This window comes from Ascaphus truei, chromosome 14 (assembly GCF_040206685.1).
Source record: "Ascaphus truei isolate aAscTru1 chromosome 14, aAscTru1.hap1, whole genome shotgun sequence".
NCBI lineage: Eukaryota > Metazoa > Chordata > Amphibia > Anura > Ascaphidae > Ascaphus > Ascaphus truei.
In genome coordinates this window covers 41,955,054-41,978,517 of record NC_134496.1, presented here as the reverse complement: position 1 = coordinate 41,978,517, position 23,464 = coordinate 41,955,054, and the positions used below count along the sequence as shown (strand labels likewise).

Below are 23,464 nucleotides of genomic sequence, written 5' to 3'. Positions count from 1 at the left end.
CCCAAATAGAAGGAGTAGGAAGCTACTGCTTCCGGCAACATTTTAATACAACCAACACTGCCAAACCAGCATCACTATTTTTAGCCAGACAGTAGACTGCATAGTACTGCACTAACAGCATCAACCGTCCCTGTTTGGCAGCAGGCTGCGCAAAAGCGCAGCCAATCACCTGCCCCCACCGTTCTTACATCTTTTATTTCACATCCCTCATCCCACCATAACAACAGAATTCCATTTAAAAACTTTTTAATTTTATGAAGTGGTTTTTATTCAGATCTTTCCACCCAAGCCCGAATTCAGGCTTTTAACCAAGGTATATACATTTTCCCTTCTCCATTATATATATATATATATATATATATATATATATATATATTTTTTTTATTTTATTTTTTAATTTTTATTTTATTTTAAACAAAGATCAATTTTAGACAACCACATTATATTATTGGTTAAATGTTTTGTCTATTTAAACACTAATCACGTGTCCCCCATTTTTCTCTTTTCATCCTGTGAGCAAAAAAACCCATGCGCTGACCGATCCATCGACTCTACTGCCATTTCAAGAAGATTCCGGGCTTTATCTTCTCTACAGGTCCAGCTGCAGAAAACAACAAGGGCAAGTATACACTACCCCTTATTTTGGTTATACATTAAAAATAGGCCATACAACAAGCCTAATAAATAAGGGAGCGCCCCAGCCTCTATTCTTTTCTGACAATTATCTTAAAGTCTGGGCCCCCTGGATTGCCCAAACAGACATTCCTGGGGTAGAGCGTAACACAATTTGGCTATAATAGTAGTAAATGCGTTCTCCTTTGGGGGCATGAAAACCAACTCCACACCTAGAACCTCACACTCCTCACGCCCAATCACTTATATTACCGAAAGGCCTCGCTAGTTGATACACAGTCCTCACGCCATCCCGGTGTTCCCCGGAGGCAGAAGTATTCTTATCTTTGGATACCCCTTCCCTCTCTCCTTTCCCCCCACCCCCTTGTTTACCTCCTCCCCCCCTCCCTTTTTTTTTTACAATTATTATTTACCCCAGTACCTTACAGTACACATGATGATTCCCACTCACGTGGTTAAGTAGGGCTCGAAAAACTACGTGAGTTTGTTATGCCTTTGTTATTGTATATGCTATGCTAAATATGCACCTGATGTCTTTTTTTATGTATATCATGCAGTTATGTATAATAAAATACAAGTTATAAAAAAAAAAAAAGACAATAAAGTTCTACAAATAGAGTGGCGGGTGCTGATGGTCTGGTGGTAAAAAGCAAAATCCTATTCACAACAATATGGAGTTAATAAAAGCACATCCAACTATGGCAAAAATACTGCTACTATCTGCTCCGTTGCAGGGGGACATCTGTATGGGCGTTCCGATGCTGTCTATGCTCTCCGTGAACCAAGCTCAAGTGCAGGAGCAGACGCTGGAGGGAAGTACCACTTGGTGCTGCTTTGACGTACCTTCACAGTGCCTAAAACGCTGCACACGCGTCTCTTGCAATTAGCCGTAACCTCTGACCCTACGCGTCTCATGTGCATCACTTCCTCAGGGGTATAGTATGTAAATCGACACCCAGCCTGTGCGGATCCTGCACCCTGACAGCGCACGAGAGACTGAGAAAAGTCATGTACATAGTCAACTGATGTAAACTCCGGACAAGGAGGGTTTATAATCTATCAGATTCAGATAGTGTTGCATCTTCCTTTACAAATCTCAAAACTCCCTTAAGTGCCCTACTGTATTCTATCGACGTGTACAAGGTTTGTAAACACATATCGCCCAATCTAAACCTTCGTCCCACTTTAAATTATCGATCATTTGTAGGAAAGATGTTGAATCTCTTGTATTGGATTTCAATTATGTCACATATTTCGGCCCCCCAAAATTCTGCATAATGAAAGAGATTGGATGTGATCGAGGTAATTCCAGATACAAATCGATCATCCCGGCGGACTTAACTACCAAACTCTTATGGATTTTGTTACAACTTTGTTAAAAAGAAAGGTTACATGATTCATGACCGTGCGTATTTTATAGCAAATTTTTCTTCCCTTTCGTAAAAAAAATCTTTAAAAAACCTGCTAATTTCGGGGAAGTGTGTGCATATCTCTAATTGAGAAGTTCTCTTTTCTTTTTGCTTCTGTTTTCCTTAAAAATACTAGAAATTAGCTAGTCTTTTTATGAATATTAACCAGAATGAGTGATATATGATATGTCAACCACATTACACAACATATATACATTGTGGAATACTTGGTCAAGTCCCCTGATAATATGATGGACTTAGAAAAAGCCGCTTGACTGAAAATTGCAAATCAATTACAATAATATAGTAAGTTACTAGGTATCTTCTACAAAAAAAGCAATTACTGTTAAAGTGATGCTAAAAGTCATAAAAAATGTAGTTACCATGTACCCAGTAACTTTCCTGTACTGTTAATATCTTTTTATGTTCATAACTATGCAGAGCATATACATTCCTGTTAAATCAGTCCATTAAACTCAATGTTGTCCCCTTCCAATCCCCATTTAAGATTTTTTTCTTCTTCTATGCACCGGATGATTTAATGTCATGTAAAAGTGTTTTCTGATGTGGCATGATATGGCTTCAAAGATGTAAAAGTGAATTCTGTTCTTATGTTTTCGGTGTTAAGCGTTACCAACTCTGTCAGCAACAAAGAAATATAGTATTCTTTCAGGAGCTTTAACAGAACATAAATGATTTTTTTTTTTGTAGAAAATTGTCTTATTCCATCTGTTTGAATTAATTTTACTCAAATGTTTAATTTTTTTACATGCCTTTATATGACTTAAAAAAAAAGCACACACACACACAAACTGCTGCAAACCCAGTTCAATATGCTCGTGAGAGCCAAATTGCTGCTTTGCATTAATTGCAAACCATTGTAAACACAGAGGCCTATGTAGAAAGCTATCTTATTGTGATAGTGACACACAGAAGTGTAGCAAATGCATGCGTCTTGCTGCGGCAATGTATAAAACTGATTTTGAAGTGTTGTGTGCGGCATGTGTTGAATAAAGGAATCATGATGCTAGGGTGTGGGTTTAGAGGCAGAGTTTAGATCAAGCGATGGCCAACTCCAGTCCTCAAGGGCCACCAACAGGTCAGGTTTTAAGGATATCGCTGCTTCAGCACAGGTGGCTCAGTCAGCGACTGAGCCACTGATTAAGCCACCTGTGCTGAAGCAGGGATAGCCTTAAAACCTGACCTGTTGGTAGCCCTTGAGGAGTGGAGTTGGTTAAGATATTAAGATGTTGGTGGTCCTCCATTTATCCCCCCTCCTCTCTCTCCTCCCTCCTCTCCCTCCATAAATAGAACTCATTTTTTTAAATCAGCAAAAGTTCAGAAAAACATTTGTATTAGAAATTGTTGTTCATCTTGTGATATACTGTGTATAGAACTTGGGACCCTAGAAAAATAGGACTCTCCTCTCTCTTTCCTCTCTCTCTTCCCTCTCTCCCCTATTTCTCTCTCCCCTCTTCCCTCTTCCTCTCTCCCCTCTTCCCTCTTTCTCTCTCCCCTCTTCCCCATGTCTCTCTCTTCCCTCCCTCCCTCTCTCTTCCCTCCCTTTCTCTCTCTCTCTTCCTTCCCTTTCTCTCTCTCTCTTCCCTCCCTTTCTCTCTCTTTCTTCCCTCCCTTTCTCTCTCTCTCTTCCCTCTTTCTCTTCCCTCTCTCTCTCTTCCCTCTCTCTCTCTCTTCCCTCTTTCTCTTCCCTCTTTCTCTCTCTCTCTCTTCCCTCTTTCTCTCTCTCTCTCTTCCCTCTTTCTCTCTCTCTCTTCCCTCTTTCTCTCTCTCTCTTCCCTCTTTCTCTCTCTCTCTTCCCTCCCTTTCTCTCTCTTCCCTCCCTCTCTCTCTCTTCCCTCCCTCTCTCTCTTCCCTCCCTCTCTCTCTTCCCTCCCTCTCTCTCTCCCCCTCTCTCTCCCCCTCTCTCTCTTCCCTCTCCGCTCTCTCCCCTGTTTCCCCTCCCCTCTCCCCATAAATATAATTATTTATTTTTAATCAGCAAAAGTGAAGAAAAACTAAACGTATTAGAAATTGTTGATCTTGTCACATCCGTCTGAGTGTAAAGAGGAGGAAACACAGTAATCTATGTAAAATGTCCGAGAATTGATTCAGTGTAATCTAAAATATTTTATCTATGTAGTTAAAAGTAAATCCTCCACAAATTACCATATTTAGAGATGATGCAGATTTGCATAAGCTTTGCAGAAAACAGATCCACTCCTACTAAATGCATATATTCTCTTACATTATTTAAACTATAATTTAAACTCCAATTTTGCTGTGTTATTCAATGGATTGAAAGAAACCATGAACAAAGAAGGGAAGAGTTTTAAGAGTGCTTTCAATGGTTCCCATTTCCGTGAAGCTCAATTAGATACGGTAACCTGCCTGGTTTTCAACCCATAATCCACCATTATTCCCACACAACAAAAAAATGAAAAAGGTTTCATTAAAAACTAATTACTTTTCCCTTCTTTTTTATTTTCCATTCGTAGCAGATATGATTTTAAATGTCCTCTGCTTTATTATCTACATTGCTTTCAGAAAGCCAGTTAAAGTAACAAAAGAAGAAATAATTTGATGTACTGTATGTGCTTCTTTTGTAATTGATCTTAACTATAGCTCCTGACGAAAAGTATACAGTACACGTTGACTAGTTCTGTCTACCCAATGATAATACAATGGCAGTTGTGCAAGTTCTCTTTGTTCACTTAAACAGAAATGGCATGAGGTCGAGTTAATTGGATGTATGCATTCTTTGTCCTACTTTGCCAGACCAGTTTTTGCACTTATTATAAAACATTAGACGATACTCACTCTCAGCTTTATAGTCCCTATTTCTCAAATTGCAAGGTCTCATTTTAGCCATACCATGCATTTTTAATCACTGCAGCTAATTTCTAAACCACAGTACATTTGCTGAAAGGCAGTTTCAGTTATCCACAACCCTTTCAGTGACAAAGAACATCGCTCCAAGGCTACAGCTCCAACTCCTGATTTCAATCCCTGTTTTGCGGTACGCTGCTTGCCTTCTCGACCTCTATGTGCCCTTGAATCATACAAATAAGTTTACATTCTATCCCACCTAGAGTAATTCAAAAAGTACTTACAGGTGTAGCAGATGTTATTATTCCTGCTGGCATGGGACATACAGATGTAGCAGATGTTATTACTCCTGCTGGCATGGGGCATACAGATGTAGCAGATGTTATTACTCCTGCTGGCATGGGGCATACAGATGTTATTACTCCTGCTGGCATGGGACATACAGATGTTATTACTCCTGCTGGCATGGGACATACAGATGTTATTACTCCTGCTGGCATGGGGCATACAGATGTTATTACTCCTGTTGGCATGGGGCATACAGATGTTATTACTCCTGCTGGCATGGGACATACAGATGTTATTACTCCTGCTGGCATGGGGCATACAGATGTTATTACTCCTGCTGGCATGGGGCATACAGATGTTATTACTCCTGCTGGCATGATACATACAAATGTTATTACTCCTGATGGCATGGGGCATACAGATGTTATTACTCCTGTTGGCATGGGACATACAGATGTTATTACTCCTGCTGGCATGATACATACAGATGTTATTACTCCTGCAGGCATGGGGCATACAAATGTTATTACTCCTGCTGGCATGATACATACAGATGTTATTACTCCTGCTGGCAAGGGGCATACTGATGTTATTACTCCTGCTGGCATGATACATACAGATGTTATTACTCCTGCTGCCATGGGGCATACAGATGTTATTACTCCTGCTGGCATGGGGCATACAGATGTTATTACTCCTGCTGGCATGATACATACAGATGTTATTACTCCTGCTGGCATGGGGCATACAGATGTTATTACTCCTGCTGGCATGATAATACAGATGTTATTACTCCTGCTGGCATGGGGCATACAAATGTAGCAGATATTATTACTCATGCTCCTTGCCTTTATTTCATATTAGTATAACTTAATATCTATACCAAGCATTTTTTTTAATTCCTTTAATATCTTAGGCTCTACCACTACGGTTGGGAGGCTATTCCAGGAATCCACCATACCCTTTCTATAAAAAGGACTTCCTCACATTTTGTCTGAGCCTGCCACCCTCCAGCGCCATATATACTGTTGGCCTGGTGGCTTCTCCAAAAATACAGGACACAATGATGAAAGGTGTGACATGCTCGAGACACACACCCCTCTCACCTCTCTCTGCTCCATGCTGTTTTTGCCTCTCCTTGGCTCCACCCCAGGCTCCTGACACCTCCTCCTGATTGGCTGCATTACCCAGCAGCAATAGCCAATCAGGATAGAAGAAGCAGCCCTTGCAACATCCCTGCTCTCTCCCTGCTCGGGGAAATCCATGGACTCCCAGAGCCGGTCAGGTCACTATGTCCAGAGAGGTAATACCGGTATATACATACTGTACATGTCCAGTATTACCTCAAATTAATTTCTGACCAGTGTCCAAATACGGGACAGTCCGGTTCAATACTTCACAATTGGCAATCCTAGCTCCAGAGCAAGGCCTCTTCCTGTAGCACTTCTTTATCTCTAAAACATGGTTCCTTCCTATACCTTTTGGAAATCCTTAATTAGAGATGTATGTGATTTTTGCCAAAAAGTTCAAATCAGCTGAAATGTACAGGGGATCGTTTTTGCCCGCAAAAAAAAATCACAAAATGGCAAGAGCACAAACCCAAGGAGGTACTGGGATCAGCTACACACACACACGTACACACATACACACACGTACACGACCCCCACATAACGGCATTTACATACTTTAAAATCAATCACAATTATAAAAACCAACACACAATTTCACTTACAAAAGACAAAAAAGTTTCACTTAACATGTGCGTTAGAAAAAACAAATAGGTAGCGCTATATCCCACAGTGAGCTGGCAGCCGGTGATATAACCCTGACCCCTAGTCAGGCTATAGAAGTGGAAAAGAAGTTATATCAGTGGCGCTCAACACTGTAATGATCAAAGCAATTCTAATAGATATTATAAAATATATATTATAAAATATACAACCAGAGCCACGGAAATCGCCCGTCCTATTGGATGCTCCACGTGGTAAGGGTAAACATGTAAATATACAAAGAAATCAAATCATAGCATAATACTGTAAAACATACACATACATAAACAAACAACACTTAACAAACGCTGAGAACAACAGGTAACTACTCACAATGGCATTTAATATGGCATATCATTAATATCTTAAAATACACTTATTACACATAAAATAGTACATAAAAACATATATTAGGTTCAGGCAAGATTCTCCAACTCGGGTGGGGGTACCTGCTTAGGTTAGGTTAGAATCTTGCCTGAACCTAATATATGTTTTTATGTACTATTTTATGTGTAATAAGTGTATTTTAAGATATTAATGATATGCCATATTAAATGCCATTGTGAGTAGTTACCTGTTGTTCTCAGCGTTTGTTAAGTGTTGTTTGTTTATGTATGTGTATGTTTTACAGTATTATGCTATGATTTGATTTCTTTGTATATTTACATGTTTACCCTTACCACGTGGAGCATCCAATAGGACGGGCGATTTCCGTGGCTCTGGTTGTATATTTTATAATATATATTTTATAATATCTATTAGAATTGCTTTGATCATTACAGTGTTGAGCGCCACTGATATAACTTCTTTTCCACTTAACATGTGCGTGCCCGACCCACACACTCTTTTTTTTATTTTTACTGCCATTTTTGCAAAATCATCACTAAAAGTGTCACCATTTATATGGAAAATAGGTGAAAATTTGTGCAACTTTTTATTGAAAATGCAACATTTAACAAACACTTTGGAATACATTTGCACCTCTCCTCCCTTGATATATTTAAAACATTTCAATCATATCCCCTCCTCCGTTCTCTCCTCCAAGCTGCAAATTGTCAATGACAAGTATTTGACAACAATATTGGCTAAAAGGCTGACTGCAGACTCATGATATCACAAACAGGAGCCGTCTTTACTAGAGATGGGGGAATCTGCCCAAATCCGGTTCCCGGATTTTCTCGCATTTTCCCCCCCAAAATCCATTTCACAGTGTAGAATCCGCCAACGTATTTGGTCGGTTTTAATCCGGGCGTATTCATAAAAAAAAACGCCATTGGATACAACCCGTGGGCGGATTTTCCGAATTCAATACGCTGCAGATTCTTAAGAATCAGCCAACGGAAGATTGCTGAATCTGCGGATTGGATGCTATAAATCCGTTAATGGATTGTGTCATCCAGAGAGTGTAGCGGCAATAATAATAAAAATTCAGCAAAATGCAAATCGGCCCTTTTGAGACTGATCCGCTGAAATCCACAGACCAAAGGAACTGGTTGATCCGCTGCGGATTCAAATCCGCCCAAAAATGTGCCTATCGCTAGTCTTTAAACACTCTAACTGCAGATAAAAAGCAGAAACTTTTCATTCCTAATTTTTGTTTAATTAAATAGCATATGTTGTACCATTTATGCACATAGTTTATTCTGCAACCATGTAATGTGCAAACCTGTGGATAGCAGGCCACTCACATACTGCTCCTACATACTCCTCCTTCAATGGTTTTACTGATTTAATCAACTTAAAAGGTGTAGCATTCAGATTTTGACCCAGCTGCTTCAGAAATCATTTGATCCATTATCTTCCCCAAGTTATTTAGTTACAAAACCCTTTCTCTTTCTTTCATATCCTACACTAGTGCCAAGATGTACCCAGAAGTGTCCAGCGCAATCTTATGTGACCAATGTGATTGCGCGTTTTTTAATATTCCAGCTGGAAAGGGCCCAAGGATAGAGAAAGACTGCAGCTAAAAAGTTAAGGAAGGATAAACATGAACTTTTCACTTTGTAGATAAATCAGAGGAAAACGTCAAGAGCCACAGTAATCTGCAGCATGGGAAAGGAAAGCTGTAAAATTTCACGTTTACTGCATTTTTTCATCATTTATTTGAAGCATCCTCAGATTTTACATGCATCTCTCAGTCCATTTTGAAATGCTTTCTTGTTGCAAACGGATAGGTAGTCTCTCTGTGTAGCTGAATTTTGGCAAGCTGAGGATTTTTCTTATTTTTAATGTATTGTGCTTGTATCATTTATTTGTTAAACTTCCTACTATGTTCTTTAAAGTTACATTAAAACGGCAAGATAATACATCAAATGTGTACTACAGTTTAAGCTCACCTGGCTTTTATACTTTGTAGTGTACAGTAAATAGAAATACCACTTGTGGACATGGAAAGCACCACAAGCTTTATTTTTACTTATTGCCCGATTGTTATTGTTGACAGATTTCCCGGTGCTGAGGACTGGGGTTTCAACCGTCATCCCCCCCCATCAGCAACTTTGCAAGCTCCCCCCCCCAATGTCTGACACTCTCCCCTCCCTTTGATATCACTTAATTACCCCCTCACCCTCAACCCCCCCCCACACACACACACAATACCCATACAATAAAACCCCAAGACAACCAAAATACAATAACCCCTCACACACACAAAATATAGTACCCCCTCGCACACACCCAAAATATAATACCCCCTCACACACACCCATAATATAATACCTCTTCACACACACCCAAAATATAATACCCCCTCACACACATCTAAAATATAATACCCCCTCACACATACCCAAAATACAATACCCCCTCACACACACCCAATATATAATACCCCCTCACATACACGCAAAATATAATACCCCCTCACATACACCCAAAATATAATACCCCCTCACACACACCCAAAATATAATACCCCCTCACATACACCCAAAATATACCCCTCACACACACCAGAGGCCGCAGCTGGATGCAGAAGTTGGGCTTGGTCTGCGTTTATTTTTATTATGTTTAGTTATGTTCATTGTTGGGGGAGCTGTATTTTATATTTAACCCTTCTGGTGTTGCATAGGCCAACAAAGCATTGTTTTAAAAATAAAAAAAACCCCATTTCTTATCGAGTGTTTTGTTTGATGTCTTCGGGAAGGACCATCTTTTGGCAGCCTGCTTCTGTCTTTCTCTCTGCCTGTTCAATGTGAAGTAATCATTCTGCAGGAGTCATGATAGCAAGGACTAATATGATTGAAATGTAATACCAAGTAAACACATTACAGCAGGTTATAAACAAACTGAGGGTGAGCGTGTGTGCATGAGATTACAAACAGAATCATCTCTCAGGTTTTCATAGGTTGACCCCTCCTTTTACTGCTCATGGAATGGCTGAGGTTACCTATAATTCAACTCCATATAATTCCATTCCATTTCAGTACCTTGTAAGATATACTGCACCGACACACTTTATTCGAGCAAATACCCAGTATGTACCTGGCAGATACCTGGAATGCGCCGCTCCTCACCTCTGACAAGCCCCGTTGCGTTTGCCTTCCCAGCCTGGGTTCATGCCTGGCTGATGGGCGGCTGATCTGTTAAATGATAATGATTAGGATTTAATAGGCTGCAATGCTTCGCGTGTCTACCAGATGGCATAAATTCATGAATTGTAATGCAGTATATATATATATACTGTGCAGTATTGCAGCCAGCGGGAATAAAATGCTTCAATCCCTGCCTGAAAATACCTCAATGCACTCGGGCAGAAAACAGTCACAAACCTCAATACACCCGGGTATACCCGAATTCGTGGGACTAGCCGAGCTCGAATAAAGTGTGTCGCCAGTGTATGTTCAGAGGTACATTTAATGGAGACCGATTGGGGTAAAATTATATCTTGGCTATATTGAGCCTGTTGCTTAATGCAGGCAAAATATACAAAATAACAAACGCCAAGCCCTGTGTAAGGCTAACTTACTCCCCCAGTCCCTTTCTCCAAGGCTGGAGGGATAATCCCATTACCACCCTATTCCCCAAAGTCTCAAGAGATACTTTAAAGCAGGTGGCCCTTCATGTCAGTCTCTGGTAGGTTCCTGGGTCCCCTGTGTCCAGGAATATAAGTCTCTGGGTGTCTTGATCTCAGCAGAGCCTTTCTGCTCAAGACCTCTGTGTGCAGGCTTCCCTGTTTTCCTCTTGTCAGCACCCTTGTGTACTGAGGAAAAATCTCCTTCCTGTTTCTGGGAACAGGCTTTTTCACAGAGCTGTGATTAGGCAGGTGGAGTGGTTGATTGCAGGTGTGCAATTAATCAGCACACTGCTGGATTAGAGGCAAGCCTGTTAACAGGGATAAGACCCTGTTACATACCTGAATTAAAAAGGTATCACCTAATACTGAAGTATGAAAGGGTAGATGGAAGAAGCGGTGCACAGCAATCGGAAAACCAAAAACAGACTGTGTGCATAAAAAATCATTTATTCAACGAGTGCCATGAAGGAAAAAGGACACCGTCCCTCGATCTAACGCGTTTCGCACCCGTCAGTGGCGCTTTGTCAAAGAAGTATGAAGCTCCCCACATTTCTCACTATCCCTTTCATCTACTTGCAGCCATGTCTGCTTATTTATCACCCATCTCTGCCAGTCCTTCTATACCTCATCTGCCTTAGATTGTCATCTTGGATTTACCATCTGTGCAAAACTCATGGAATCTGTGTAAATCAGTATTCCTTGTCACAAGGAAGAGAGAACTCTCAAACTTGTCTTATAATATCTATTGTTAGTCCAAATACAAAAAGGTATCACCTAATACTGAAGTCCTCATTTACTCTCACTATTTCAGTACCTACCGGTATAATTTCAGTTGCATGCAAGGAACAAACTACATTTTAGTTATGTGTAGATTACCATTAAATATACCAGCATGTAAAACAACAAACAAAAACATGTTTATATTTACATTTAGAGCTCTGATAGGTAAAAAGAAATACACAATACTTAAACATTGACAGATTTTTCAGCCATTCTTTTTCAACAGGGAAGTTTATATTCTGCAGCTAGGAGTTGCATGCAATGCGGTGTAGTTTATAACACTATTCTCTACAGTACATGTCTTTCATTTGTGATATTCTAAGTCAAAAGCTGCAGAGGGTGATGGAAATCTCAAACGAAAGGTATTTTTAGGCAGAGGTGTTTTTCTGTTTGGGGGATTAAAATAAAAAAACTTGGCACTTTCTTTTCTATGGTTCTATATGTATGTAAAACTTTTTATTTCAATATTTTACGTACTCTAATGATAACTAAAATATACTACTTGTCAATTGGGCGAGGAGTACAACCCACGTATAAAACCTCTAATAAATATTGTCTTGGTGTTAAAAAGTTTTACAATTTCTTCTTATTAAAGTAGACTCGCTGTATTCAAACTGAACAGCAGCCTCTACTGGTAAAAAGGAGTTTAGCTACAGGTAGAAATAAATGTGTACAGTATACTGTATATACAGCACAAATGCAATTAATACATTATTTACCATTATATTTGTTTTAAAATGACTGTTTTTATCTTTTGCTTCTTTGCTTTATTTAATTATTTTAAATATTAAAGTGGCTTTACCTCATGTTTTTTATTTTAATTGTGTTCCATTTTTGTTTTTTACTAGGTTTGAAGCAGGGGGTTTCTGGAGCTGAACCCCGTTGATCTCTGCTCCGGGGTAGCCCCTGCTCCCCGAGATACCTACATCTGAAGGGGATGCCGGTAGCTGCTCTGGCTGGACACAGAAAATGTCTGTTTAAATGTCCCGCAGGCCAATAAGTTGCCGTGAGATCATCTCTTGTGGCGTCCTATTTGCCCACATGCCACCCTTGGGACCTTTAAACAGAAGTGAGATACTAGCAGCACCTTCAAATGTAAGTATCGGAGAGCAGGGGTCACCGGAGCTGAACCACATGAATTTCAGCTCCCAGCTAACTCCTTAAAAGCGTTGCCATTAATCCAGCACGAAACATTGTACCATACAAAGGAAATACAGTAGCAAACTTGCAGTACATTCCCTATTTAAAATAACTTTATCAACCCCTCTCTAATCATCAATCCATTATTTTAAGGGCATATAAATTTGTGTTACCACCTGCTCAGACCCAGGAACTAGACTAGCTCACTTCTTCACATCTAAAAATGTCCCCTTTGGGCTCCACTCCTCTCCTGAATTGACTCCATTCATCGACTTTAACACTACTAATCTATCAATCCCCTTCAAGCAGCAATCCCCCTCAAGCAGCAATCCCCCTCAGAAGCCAAAATAAAATATACAGGCTGAAAAAGAAAACGAAAAACACAAACTTTATTTCATATAGCGCTTTTCTCCCAATTGGGACTCAAAACGCTGCACAATGACAGTATAGTGCGCTGTAATCAGCACATAGCAATTTTACAGACACATAATAGGTCTATATACAAACCCCCAGTACCTGGCTGGCTGGAAATACTTGAAGCAGCTATACTGTACATTCAACTAAGCCAGGGGTTCTCAACTAGGCCTCAAGACCCCCCTCCCCCCCTACATGTCAGGTTTAAAGGATATCCCTGCTTCAGCATGGGTGGCTCAGTCAAAGAGCTTGCTTTAGCACAGGTGGCTAATTCAGTGGCTCAGTCAGAGAATTAGTCATTGATTGAGCCACCTGTGCTGAAGCAGGGATATCCTTTAAACCTGACTGTGACAGCTCTGCTTGTACTATTGTGTAAGTTAAATGCATGTTTGCTTTCTGGCATCAAGTGCACCGCCTTTCTTTTTCTGTTTTGCTTGGCCCAGCGATCTTTTTTGTTTCCTTTACCTGAAACTTTAATGTTTTTTTTTTTTTTTTGTAACTTAGATTTTATTGCATTTTTCCAAACAAGTGATACAGAATACAGTATACATTACATTCATTTTTAGTGTTAATCTCCGCTATAGACAGTACCGTATGTCAGCTCGTGAGACATATCCCGGTTTTTCGGGCCCTAATCGACCGGATTGTTTTGGGTAGACTAGCAATAAAGATAATAACATAATTCACATAGTACGATTGATTCAAATTGACAAACACAAAATCAATAAAGAAAAAAAAAAAAAAAGGAGGTGGGTAGGAAGGGAGTAAAGGGGTGGCGCGGCCGGAAGAGGAGCATCGACTCGTGCTAGGTCTCTTCACCGCTCCTAGTAAGGTTCTTTGTGGGTTGCGTCCTCTCCAGTTTAACACCTCTGTAATTTCATTGGGGTGAGGTACCACCGCATTAGGACCTTATATGCGTTCTCCTTTAGTGCGGTACATATGGAGCTTTTTGCCGTGGCCAGATATATAGCGTTCCACTCGTCATCTTCTAATGTCTCTCCCAGGTCTCTTTCCCATTGGGTTCTAAATGACGGTGGCTGCTGTCTAAAGCTTGCAGAATCAACTACTTCCTTGTACAATTGTGATGTGAGTCCCTTTGTGTCGGTCTCTGCCAGACAGAGCTTTTCGAATGACGTCAGGGGGGGGGTATGGGGCAAATTTGTTATAAAATGCTCGAAGCTGGAGGTACCTAAATAATTCTGAGTGGGGTATATCTTTTTCTTCTCTGACGTGATCAAACGTTTTAATCTTGCTATTGTAACCCTCCAGATCTTTAATTCGTATATAACCTTTTTGTTTCCAAATTGATGCATCTCCCTCCAGAAGGCCAGGAGCGAACTTGGGATTGTTCCAAATTGGGGACATCGAAGAATTACTCGTTGTGAGAGAGTATTTAGTCTTATTAGCCTCCCAGATAGACAACGAGTTGGTCATTGAGGAAAGCGGCATGTCAGCAGAACGTCGTGCTGTTTTAGGTAGCCAAATCAAATTGCGTATTTTTAAAGGAGCGCAGGCAGCACTCTCTAATTCCACCCACCGTTTTAAATGTGGACTGGATTGCCATTGAACAATTTGGCTTAATTGAGCCGCTTTGTAATATGAGAGCAGGCAGGGTACCGCTAGGCCCCCTGCTAGGACAGATCTTTTCATATTTGTTGACTCTCGGTTTTTTCCCTCCCCAGATAAATTTAGAGATTGCAGACTGAAGTGAGAGCAAATCCTTCAGTCTGAGTGGCACTGGTAACGTCTGGAAAAGGTATAGGATACGGGGGAGTAGGTTCATTTTGACGCTATGTATCCTACCTATCCAGGATATTCGTATAGAGGACCATTTATGGAGGTCAGCTATCAACGTCCGAATTAGGTTGGGGTAATTTGCATTGTAGATGTCTTTGGTGTTCTTGGCTATGTGGACTCCTAGATATTTTATGTATTTCTGTTGCCAGTGGAAGTTAAAATTCAGTTGCAATAACTTCTCTACGTGTCTAGGGAGATTGATGTTGAGGGCTTCAGATTTAGCTTGATTTATTTTAAATCCCGAAATGCTCGAGAATCTGTCCAATAAATCCAATAGGTTTGGCAAGGAGGTGAGGGGCTTTGAGATAATTAGTAGGATATCATCTGCGTACAGGGCCGCTTTATGTGTTTGAGAATATACGTTTAACCCTGAGATGTCCGGGTTGCCTCTAATTTGCGCCGCCAGTGGTTCTATACATAGAGCGAACAGGAGAGGGGATAATGGGCATCCCTGTCTCGTGCCACTCTTAATTTGAAAGGGGAGAGATGGAAAGCCCTGGTGTATTACCCTGGCGGTAGGTCCTGAGTACAGCGAGAGAATCGCTCTACTCACCTGATCCCCAAAGCCAAATGCCGCAAGCGTCTCCTTCAGGTAAGGCCAGTCTATCCTATCAAAAGCTTTTTCTGCATCCAGACTTAACAGCATACTTTGTGTGTTATTTTTAGTGGCCAATTCTACCAGATCAATAAATCGCCGGGTATTGTCCGCTGCCTGTCTGCCTTTAATGAATCCGACCTGATCTGGGTGTATAAGTCTGGGTAGGATTAGACATAATCTATTGGCCAATAGTTTAGCGTATATTTTAATATCAGTATTGATTAGGGATATGGGCCTATAACTTTTGCAGTCCAGCGGATCTTTACCTGGTTTATGGATTAATGATATAGATGCCTGTAACATCTCTCTGGGGATGGGGGCTCCTGCTAATATTGCATTGAACACGTGGAGCAACCTAGGGGCTAGTACTATGGCAAATTTCTTATAGTATAGCCCCGAGAAGCCATCTGGCCCTGGGGCTTTTGAGGGTTTGAGTTCCTTAATGGCTTGGGACACCTCCTCTATAGTGAAATCAGCGCCCATGGCCTCTCTCTCTGCCTCTGTCAATCTCCCTAGTTTTGAGCTGGCTAAGAAATCTCTCAGCTTCTCGCTCGTTTTAGCGTTATGTGCCACTTTCTCTCCATTATATAGTGTTTCATAGAACGAACCAAATTCTTCTACTATTTTCTTAGGGTTGGCCGTGGGGGTGCCTGATTTTAAGCGTATAGCTTGGATATTAAACTTCACTTGTCTGTCCCTTAACGCTCGAGCCAGCATAGTATCCGGCCTGTTCGCTTTTTCGTAAAATTTCCTCTTAGACCAACTCAGCGCGTTATCTGCCCTGGAGGTCAACAACATGTTTAGTTCAATTTTGGTATCTTTCAATTCTTGTAGGGTTTGCAGGTCAGGGTTACTCTTATGGAGTGATGTAAGGGAATGTAATCTCGATTGAAGCTTCATAATTTTTGAGTCCCTTTCCCGTTTTCTCCTAGCTGTGGTGCTAATTAGTATGCCCCTCAGCGTCGCTTTGTGAGCCTCCCATAATACAAACTGGGAATCTACAGAACCTGTGTTTGTGTGGAAGAATTGAACTATTTCTTCCTTTATTGTCTCATAAATCTCAGGAATTTTTAGGATTGATTCGTTGAGCTTCCAGTTCGCTCCTGGTCTGCCTGTTCGGATGTGCTCGCACCTTAGCTCTATCGGTGCATGGTCAGACCATGAAATATCATGGATCCCAGCTCGGGAGACCAGAGGAACCAGTTGGCAAGAGACGAAAAAATAATCAATTCTGCTGTAGGAGCCGTGTGGGTGGGAATAGAACGTATAGTCCCTATCAGTCGGGTGTAGTTCTCTCCATATGTCAGTCAGTTGGTTGTCTTTGAGGCCCTTGCGTAAAGAGGTCCCCACTTTTTTATGTACTGTGCCCGTATTCCCTGATCTGTCTAGATTTGGTTGCATGACCATGTTGATATCCCCTGCGAGTATTACACCGCCCCTTGCGACGGTGCGTAGAGTCCGAAAAAAGTCTTCAAAGAAGACTGCGTCCTGCTCGCAGGGGGCATAGATTGTGGCTATTGTGATGCATTTCTCCCGTATCGTGCCACTAGTATAACAAAGCGTCCTTCTGTGTCTCTTTTAATAGTTTGGGCTACAAATGGGATTTTATTATGGAACAAGATGGCCACTCCACGTTTTTTAACCTCCGCACCGGTTAAAAAAACTTTAATGTTAAACACAGCTTGATGTTACACAGCCATGGGCAGTCTCTGTTATAAAGGAAAAGGGCGTTTCCTTCCTGCATACCATTCAGGGTAGATTATACCATGGTATGGGGGGGGGGAGGAATTAAAGTAAGTGATACTGAATGTCATTTATTTTGCAGAGTAGAGACATGCATAGGATGTATGTGAAAGGTACTGTTTTCTGGGGCTTGCTATAGAAAATTGTATGTTGTGTGAAGTGTATTGTTTGCTAATTGTGTAAATTCTGGGAGACAACTCCCCTGTGTGGTAACTTTAATTGGTTTTGTCCTAATTAACCAGTAATAAAAGGGAGGGGGTTTCTTTTCCTGATGCCTTCTGCACTCCTTGTTGCTGCCATGTGATAATAGGTTGTTCCTTTCTGCACTCCTTGTTGCTGCCATGTGATAATAGGTTGTTCCTTTCTGCACTCCTTGTTGCTGCCATGTGATAATAGGTTGTTCCTTTCTGCACTCCTTGTTGCTGCTGTGTGATATGAGGTTGGTCTCTTTCTGCACTCCTTGTTGCTGCCATGTGATATAAGGATGTCTGTGGAACTTCAGTGAAAGGATGCAAACTTTCTAATGCAGATATTGCTGGCTACTCTGTGGCTGGAGACATCACGCTGGGGGAACTCGTTGTTGTACACCTGAATATGGAATACCTAATAAAAAGAAGGTTCAGAGAACAGCAAAAGCCTCTTTCATCCGTCCCAGGGTCTGCTGCTGCTTTAAATAAAAAGCTGGGACGCAACCTATCACACTGACCTGTTGGGGGGTCTTGAGGGCTGGAGCTGAGAACCCCTGAACTAAGTACCACCCCAAATTTTGCAATAAGGACATTACATATAATTCAAATATTTGTATGCATAAACAAAAATATAGTACTTCAAATAATACATCAATACACAATACAATTATATTTTTAATTCAAATACTCATGCTACCCTCCCGCATTCTCGTCACAGCAAACTGTGTCCATCACACAAGCACAGGATGCTGGAGGCAAGGGAGATATTTTCCCCAAATACAAAAAGGCACACAGTCAAATTATCTGTGTAGTTTCTAACTTGCGAAGTCTGAGCTATTTGAATACCTATGTGAGCTGTGATTGTGTCATTTTGGTGCTTAAACAGACATCTCTGCTTTTGCCATTCTTGTGTCTTACTAAGCATGTATTTGACTATTTATGCCATTCTTTTGCAGTACCCCAGTAGGAGAGCGGAAACACAGGGTGGGGGTAGGGGGTGGTGTGTCAGGCAAAATAGAAGAGAATGTGGGAACAAACAAACAATGGGGGAGCATGGGATTAGAAAGACATATACAATAATAATGGTGATGAATATTGACAGTAGTTCCAAAGGTGGGGGGCGGGTTGTAAATATAATAATACTTACACGGCCATGTGTAAGCAACCACAATTAGTGATCACCTCCTTGAGGGCGAGCTGTGCCTCTCCCAGCTAGATATAGCTGTATGTTGATAGGGTTAGGGGAAATGATATATAATCTATAAGGCTATACTCACACGGCCCTGTGTGAGCTGGTGTAGAAATTGGTTACTTTGGGGTTACATTTAACCCATCCACATCTATTCGTCACGTAATGAGGGTTTTCTCCAGTATCCAGGGCAGCACGAAAATCAGTGCTAACTCCCTTGCGTCAGCCAGGCTCTCCCCCCAGGTGTTATGATGCGTGGGGGGGGGGAGAGGGGTTGGGTGATGAGAAAAACGAGTGAGGCACGGTTCCAGTTAAATATTCACAAGAAATCGCATTTATTAATTAAAACAGCAAAGGGACTCACATACATATAGAATGGACCCCTGGCCTCCTCACGCAGTCCAGGATCGAGTTTGAGCAGCTTTGTGCGCCCTTCCCGCGTCCGGGATGCAGGAAGAAAAACTATCCTGCTGGGCTGCAAACACTGCTCCACGGTCTGACTGCAGAAGCCTCCTTAGGTCAAAATCTTCTGGTGGTTTAGAGCTCTAAACCACCAGAAGATTTTGACCTAAGGAGGCTTCTGCAGTCAGACCGTTGAGCAGTGTTTGCAGCCCAGGAGGATAGTTTTTCTTCCTGCATCCCGGAAGCGGGAAGGGCGCACAAAGCTGCTCAAACTCGATCCTGGACTGCGTGAGGAGGCCAGGGGTCCATTCTATATGTATGTGAGTCCCTTTGCTGTTTTAATTAATAAATGCGATTTCTTGTGAATATTTAACTGGAACCGTGCCTCACTCGTTTTTCTCATCACCCAACCCCTCCCCCCCCACGCATCATAACACCTGAGGGGAGAGCCTGGCTGACGCCTGGGAGTTAGCACTGATTTTCGTGCTGCCCTGGATACTGGAGAAAACCCTCATTACGTGACGAATAGATGTGGATGGGTTAAATTTAACCCCAAAGTAACCAATTTCTACACCAGCTCACACAGGGCCGTGTGAGTATAGACTTATAGATTATGGGCCTCATGCAGTAAGCGACGATTATGTGAAATCGGCAAGCTTATCGATTAGTCATGTTATTGGCGTTTTTCCCTCTCCGTATGCAGTAAGTGCCGAATACATTCAAAATCAACCAGAAAACAAATCCGCCCACTCTCACGATGATGAGCCGATCACACACAGGTGTATCGGCGTGCGTGGCGGGGTGCTGTTAGGTTGCACAATCACAAATCTTGCTGAATCAGGCGAAACAAGCATGTTTTTGATTGCGCGCCATATTTAAAGGCAACGTGTACTGCTAATCATTCTCTGTGTTGTTGGGAGTGAGAGAGAGAGAGAGACGCACAGAGCTGGACGATTGAAGATTTGCATATTGACTGAGAGACTTGTTGTGTATTGGGTGAGCTTTGTCCTTTGTTGTTTTGTTTACATCTTTGTCTTGTTTTATATGTGGAAGTGGGTCGTGTGATTGCCTGTACATTTCTTGTCTGTTTTTTGTGAGTGCTGGAAGTATGCCCGCAAAGCGTGGGAAGAGTGATGCTGGTGGGAGTGGGAGTGCTACTCGTGGGAGTACGCGTCGGAGTGAACGTACTGTTCAGGGGAGTGATGTTGCTGGTGCACCGAGTGGTGTTGCTGGGAGTGGGAGTGCTGTTGCTGGGAGTGGGAGTGCTGTTGCTGGGAGTGGGAGTGCTGTTGCTGGGAGTGGGAGTGCTGTTGCTGGGAGTGGGAGTGCTGTTGCTGGGAGTGGGAGTGCTGTTGCTGGGAGTGGGAGTGCTGTTGCTGGGAGTGGGAGTGCTGTTGCTGGGAGTGGGAGTGCTGTTGCTGGGAGTGGGAGTGCTGGTGCTAGGAGTGTGAGTGCTGGTGCTAGGAGTGGGAGTGCTGGTGCTAGGAGTGGGAGTGCTGGTGCTAGGAGTGTGAGTGCTGGTGCTAGGAGTGGGAGTGCTGGTGCTAGGAGTGGGAGTGCTGGTGCTGGGAGTGCTGCTGGTGGCGCAGTTGCTGATGGGGTGTCTGGTGGTGGCGTGCTTGCTGGTGGCCAGCTTTTGGAGGCTCTTCCATTGGAAGAAGGAGAGTCCAGTCAGCACCAGCCAAGCTCTGACCCTAAACCTGCTCGGAAGAAACGTGTGGAGAAGCCACGTAATCCTCGCTTCAATGACCAGGAAAATAGGGCTCTTGTCACTGGCATTCTGGAGCACTATGACAGTCTCTATGGACATTTAGTAGGTAAGTGTACCTTTACATTTATTATTCAAATACATGTGATCCTAGGTCATCTGAGTTTTGTTCATATGCAAATATGGGTACACAATATCTTTCTATGTTCATTAGTGTGGAAACACAGCTTTTTATCATGCCTTACAAGGACAAATAAACACAGGCGGTCAATTTGCCAGAACTGCATACAATATGAATGCAAGCTTGCTTACATGTATAGGTTTAGTAGTGAATGCTCATGTGCTTCACATATTACACATAAAACAGCATCTTTGCTATCTCTTGGAACAGCTAGCAGTGTAGGAAACTGGTGCTTATATTATTATTAATTTACCTCATATCTTTTATATGTTTTTCAAGGGCGGACAAGTGCAGCAAGCAAAAAAGAAATGTGGGACACAATAGTCATTGGTGTCAATGCCTGTGGGAATAGTGTCAGGGACAAGTATCATTGTCGGAAAAGATTTGATGATATTAGGTCCAAATTGAAAAAGAAAATACAAGACCAACGCGTGCATGATACTGGCACTGGAGGTGGGCCCACACCACAACGTCTCATATTGACTCCATTGGAGGAGCTGCTTCGGCCAAAATTACTTACCGTCGTCGTGGAAGGCTTGGCTGGTGACCGTGACATTGGAATTTATCCGTCACAATTTCCAGCAGGTGATAAATATTACTGTACTAGGCGTGTCGTTGCTTACAGTTATTTTGCATATTTACACTGCTTTTTATACTGTCTTCACAATATAAGCATACCTGCATCTATATATGTATATGTCTGATTCTGTATATATATATATATATCAAAATAGACATATATGTAGTAGTCCTACTAAAAGCAGTAACTAATATAGCACGTGCCATTGCGTGCTCATTTACATGTGAATTCCCAAAATGCATAGCTGCAGTGGAAGCAATTGATGGTGGGCGAAGATGGGGAACAACAGGGTAGTACACATGTGTTACACATGTTCATGAGAAATTATTAGTAGCTACAGGTACAGAACAGAAATATGTATCATATTATTGTGTATTTTATTGATTTTACTCCGACAAACATGACATTACTGCCTATTTTAAGCATGCATCAAAGAAATTGCATGCAACGGCCTACAAACATCACTGGCACTAACACATCTATAGTTGCTTATGAAAAGGTCCATTTTTGCTTAATGTCATATACAGACAGCATAATGAGGCACACGTAGAATATGGTATGTCATTGTTTTCATAACTTAAACACTGCAGATGACTACTTAGCTCATCTACCATTGTGTTAAAGCAGCTGCAATTAATATCTCATCACAGCATACACTTCAACAGAGGGGGTGGGGTTCAGCACACACACTAAGTACAGCCTCATTTCACGGTCAACTTAGTTCACACCATTTGCACCTGTTTCAAGTCATTGAAAGGTGTGGCTGATTAGGCTTTTTGGGGAAGGGAATACCGTTATTACAACCTGACTAGCACAACTGAAGTTAATCACACTCATTTGAAAGCTTAACTTTAGCTACTAAATGCCCCAACAACTCATTACTTATCAAAGCGTACGTCACACATTAGTTCACTCATATCTATAGTTGAACTACTATGAAAGACACATTATCACACACTGCATGTGTTGTCTTGTTGAGTCACAGCCACATTCAGGTGTGCCACATCTTCGATTAATGTACCACACATATCCTCTACCAAAAACAACACTTTTTGCAATATGACCACCTTCATGATAACCATTGTGAATGGTCATCTCATGATAGTTATGTACATTATGATACTGATATCACTACACAACATATGATTTTTATGTACTCATTTAATCTATTTATCCTCACGCATTACTGCAGAAACATAGTATGTTGTATGTTAGGGAACTCAAAAATTCTAAGTACACAGGCATGTACAGTGTTATTACAACTATTTATGTTCACTTTCACACACATTTTCGGTTAAGGAACTGATGTTGTTAGTTAATCATAAATACAGAACATACAATAAGTGTTTGTTCAATATTTACACATGTAAATGTAAAACTTATGTTATTGTTATATATAGTTGCCCCTGGAGGACATGTGTCACCTGAGATGGAACAAGTGTCTTCACCTGGGTCAGCCAGCTCAACACTACTAGAAGGTGAGTGTATCATTTGCTGGCCATATAATATGTGCTCTTCTATATGTTATGTTGTCATGTGCATTATTTGTTTTGCACATCTTCTTTAAATAGGATTACTTAGTGTCAGTGGAAATTAAGTGTAAGGCAACATGTATTGTGTTAGTGATGTTAATTATCATGTAGGACTTCTGAGTTTAGAGCAACTTTTCATTCATTCATATTTCATACTGAGTCCAAACATTATTCGTAAGTCAAGGTAGTTTTTAATGAGGTTATAAAACGTATGCTAACATGTTAGGTGTTACTTAGGACACAGTACAATTACATAGTAACACAGCATACAT

General features: G+C 41.4%; 1 protein-coding gene across 1 annotated transcript in view; it reads left to right on the top strand.

Moving 5' to 3' along the window:
- The first annotated feature begins 6,738 nt into the window (after positions 1 to 6,738).
- The window catches only part of LOC142465472 (uncharacterized), a 30,276-nt gene continuing 13,550 nt past the window's right edge, over positions 6,739 to 23,464 (top strand). Inside the window, exons 1-2 of the mRNA XM_075569431.1 lie at positions 6,739 to 6,763; positions 23,061 to 23,138. Of these exons, the coding sequence (XP_075425546.1) occupies positions 6,739 to 6,763; positions 23,061 to 23,138 (103 nt within the window). The remainder of the gene's footprint in view (positions 6,764 to 23,060; positions 23,139 to 23,464) is intronic.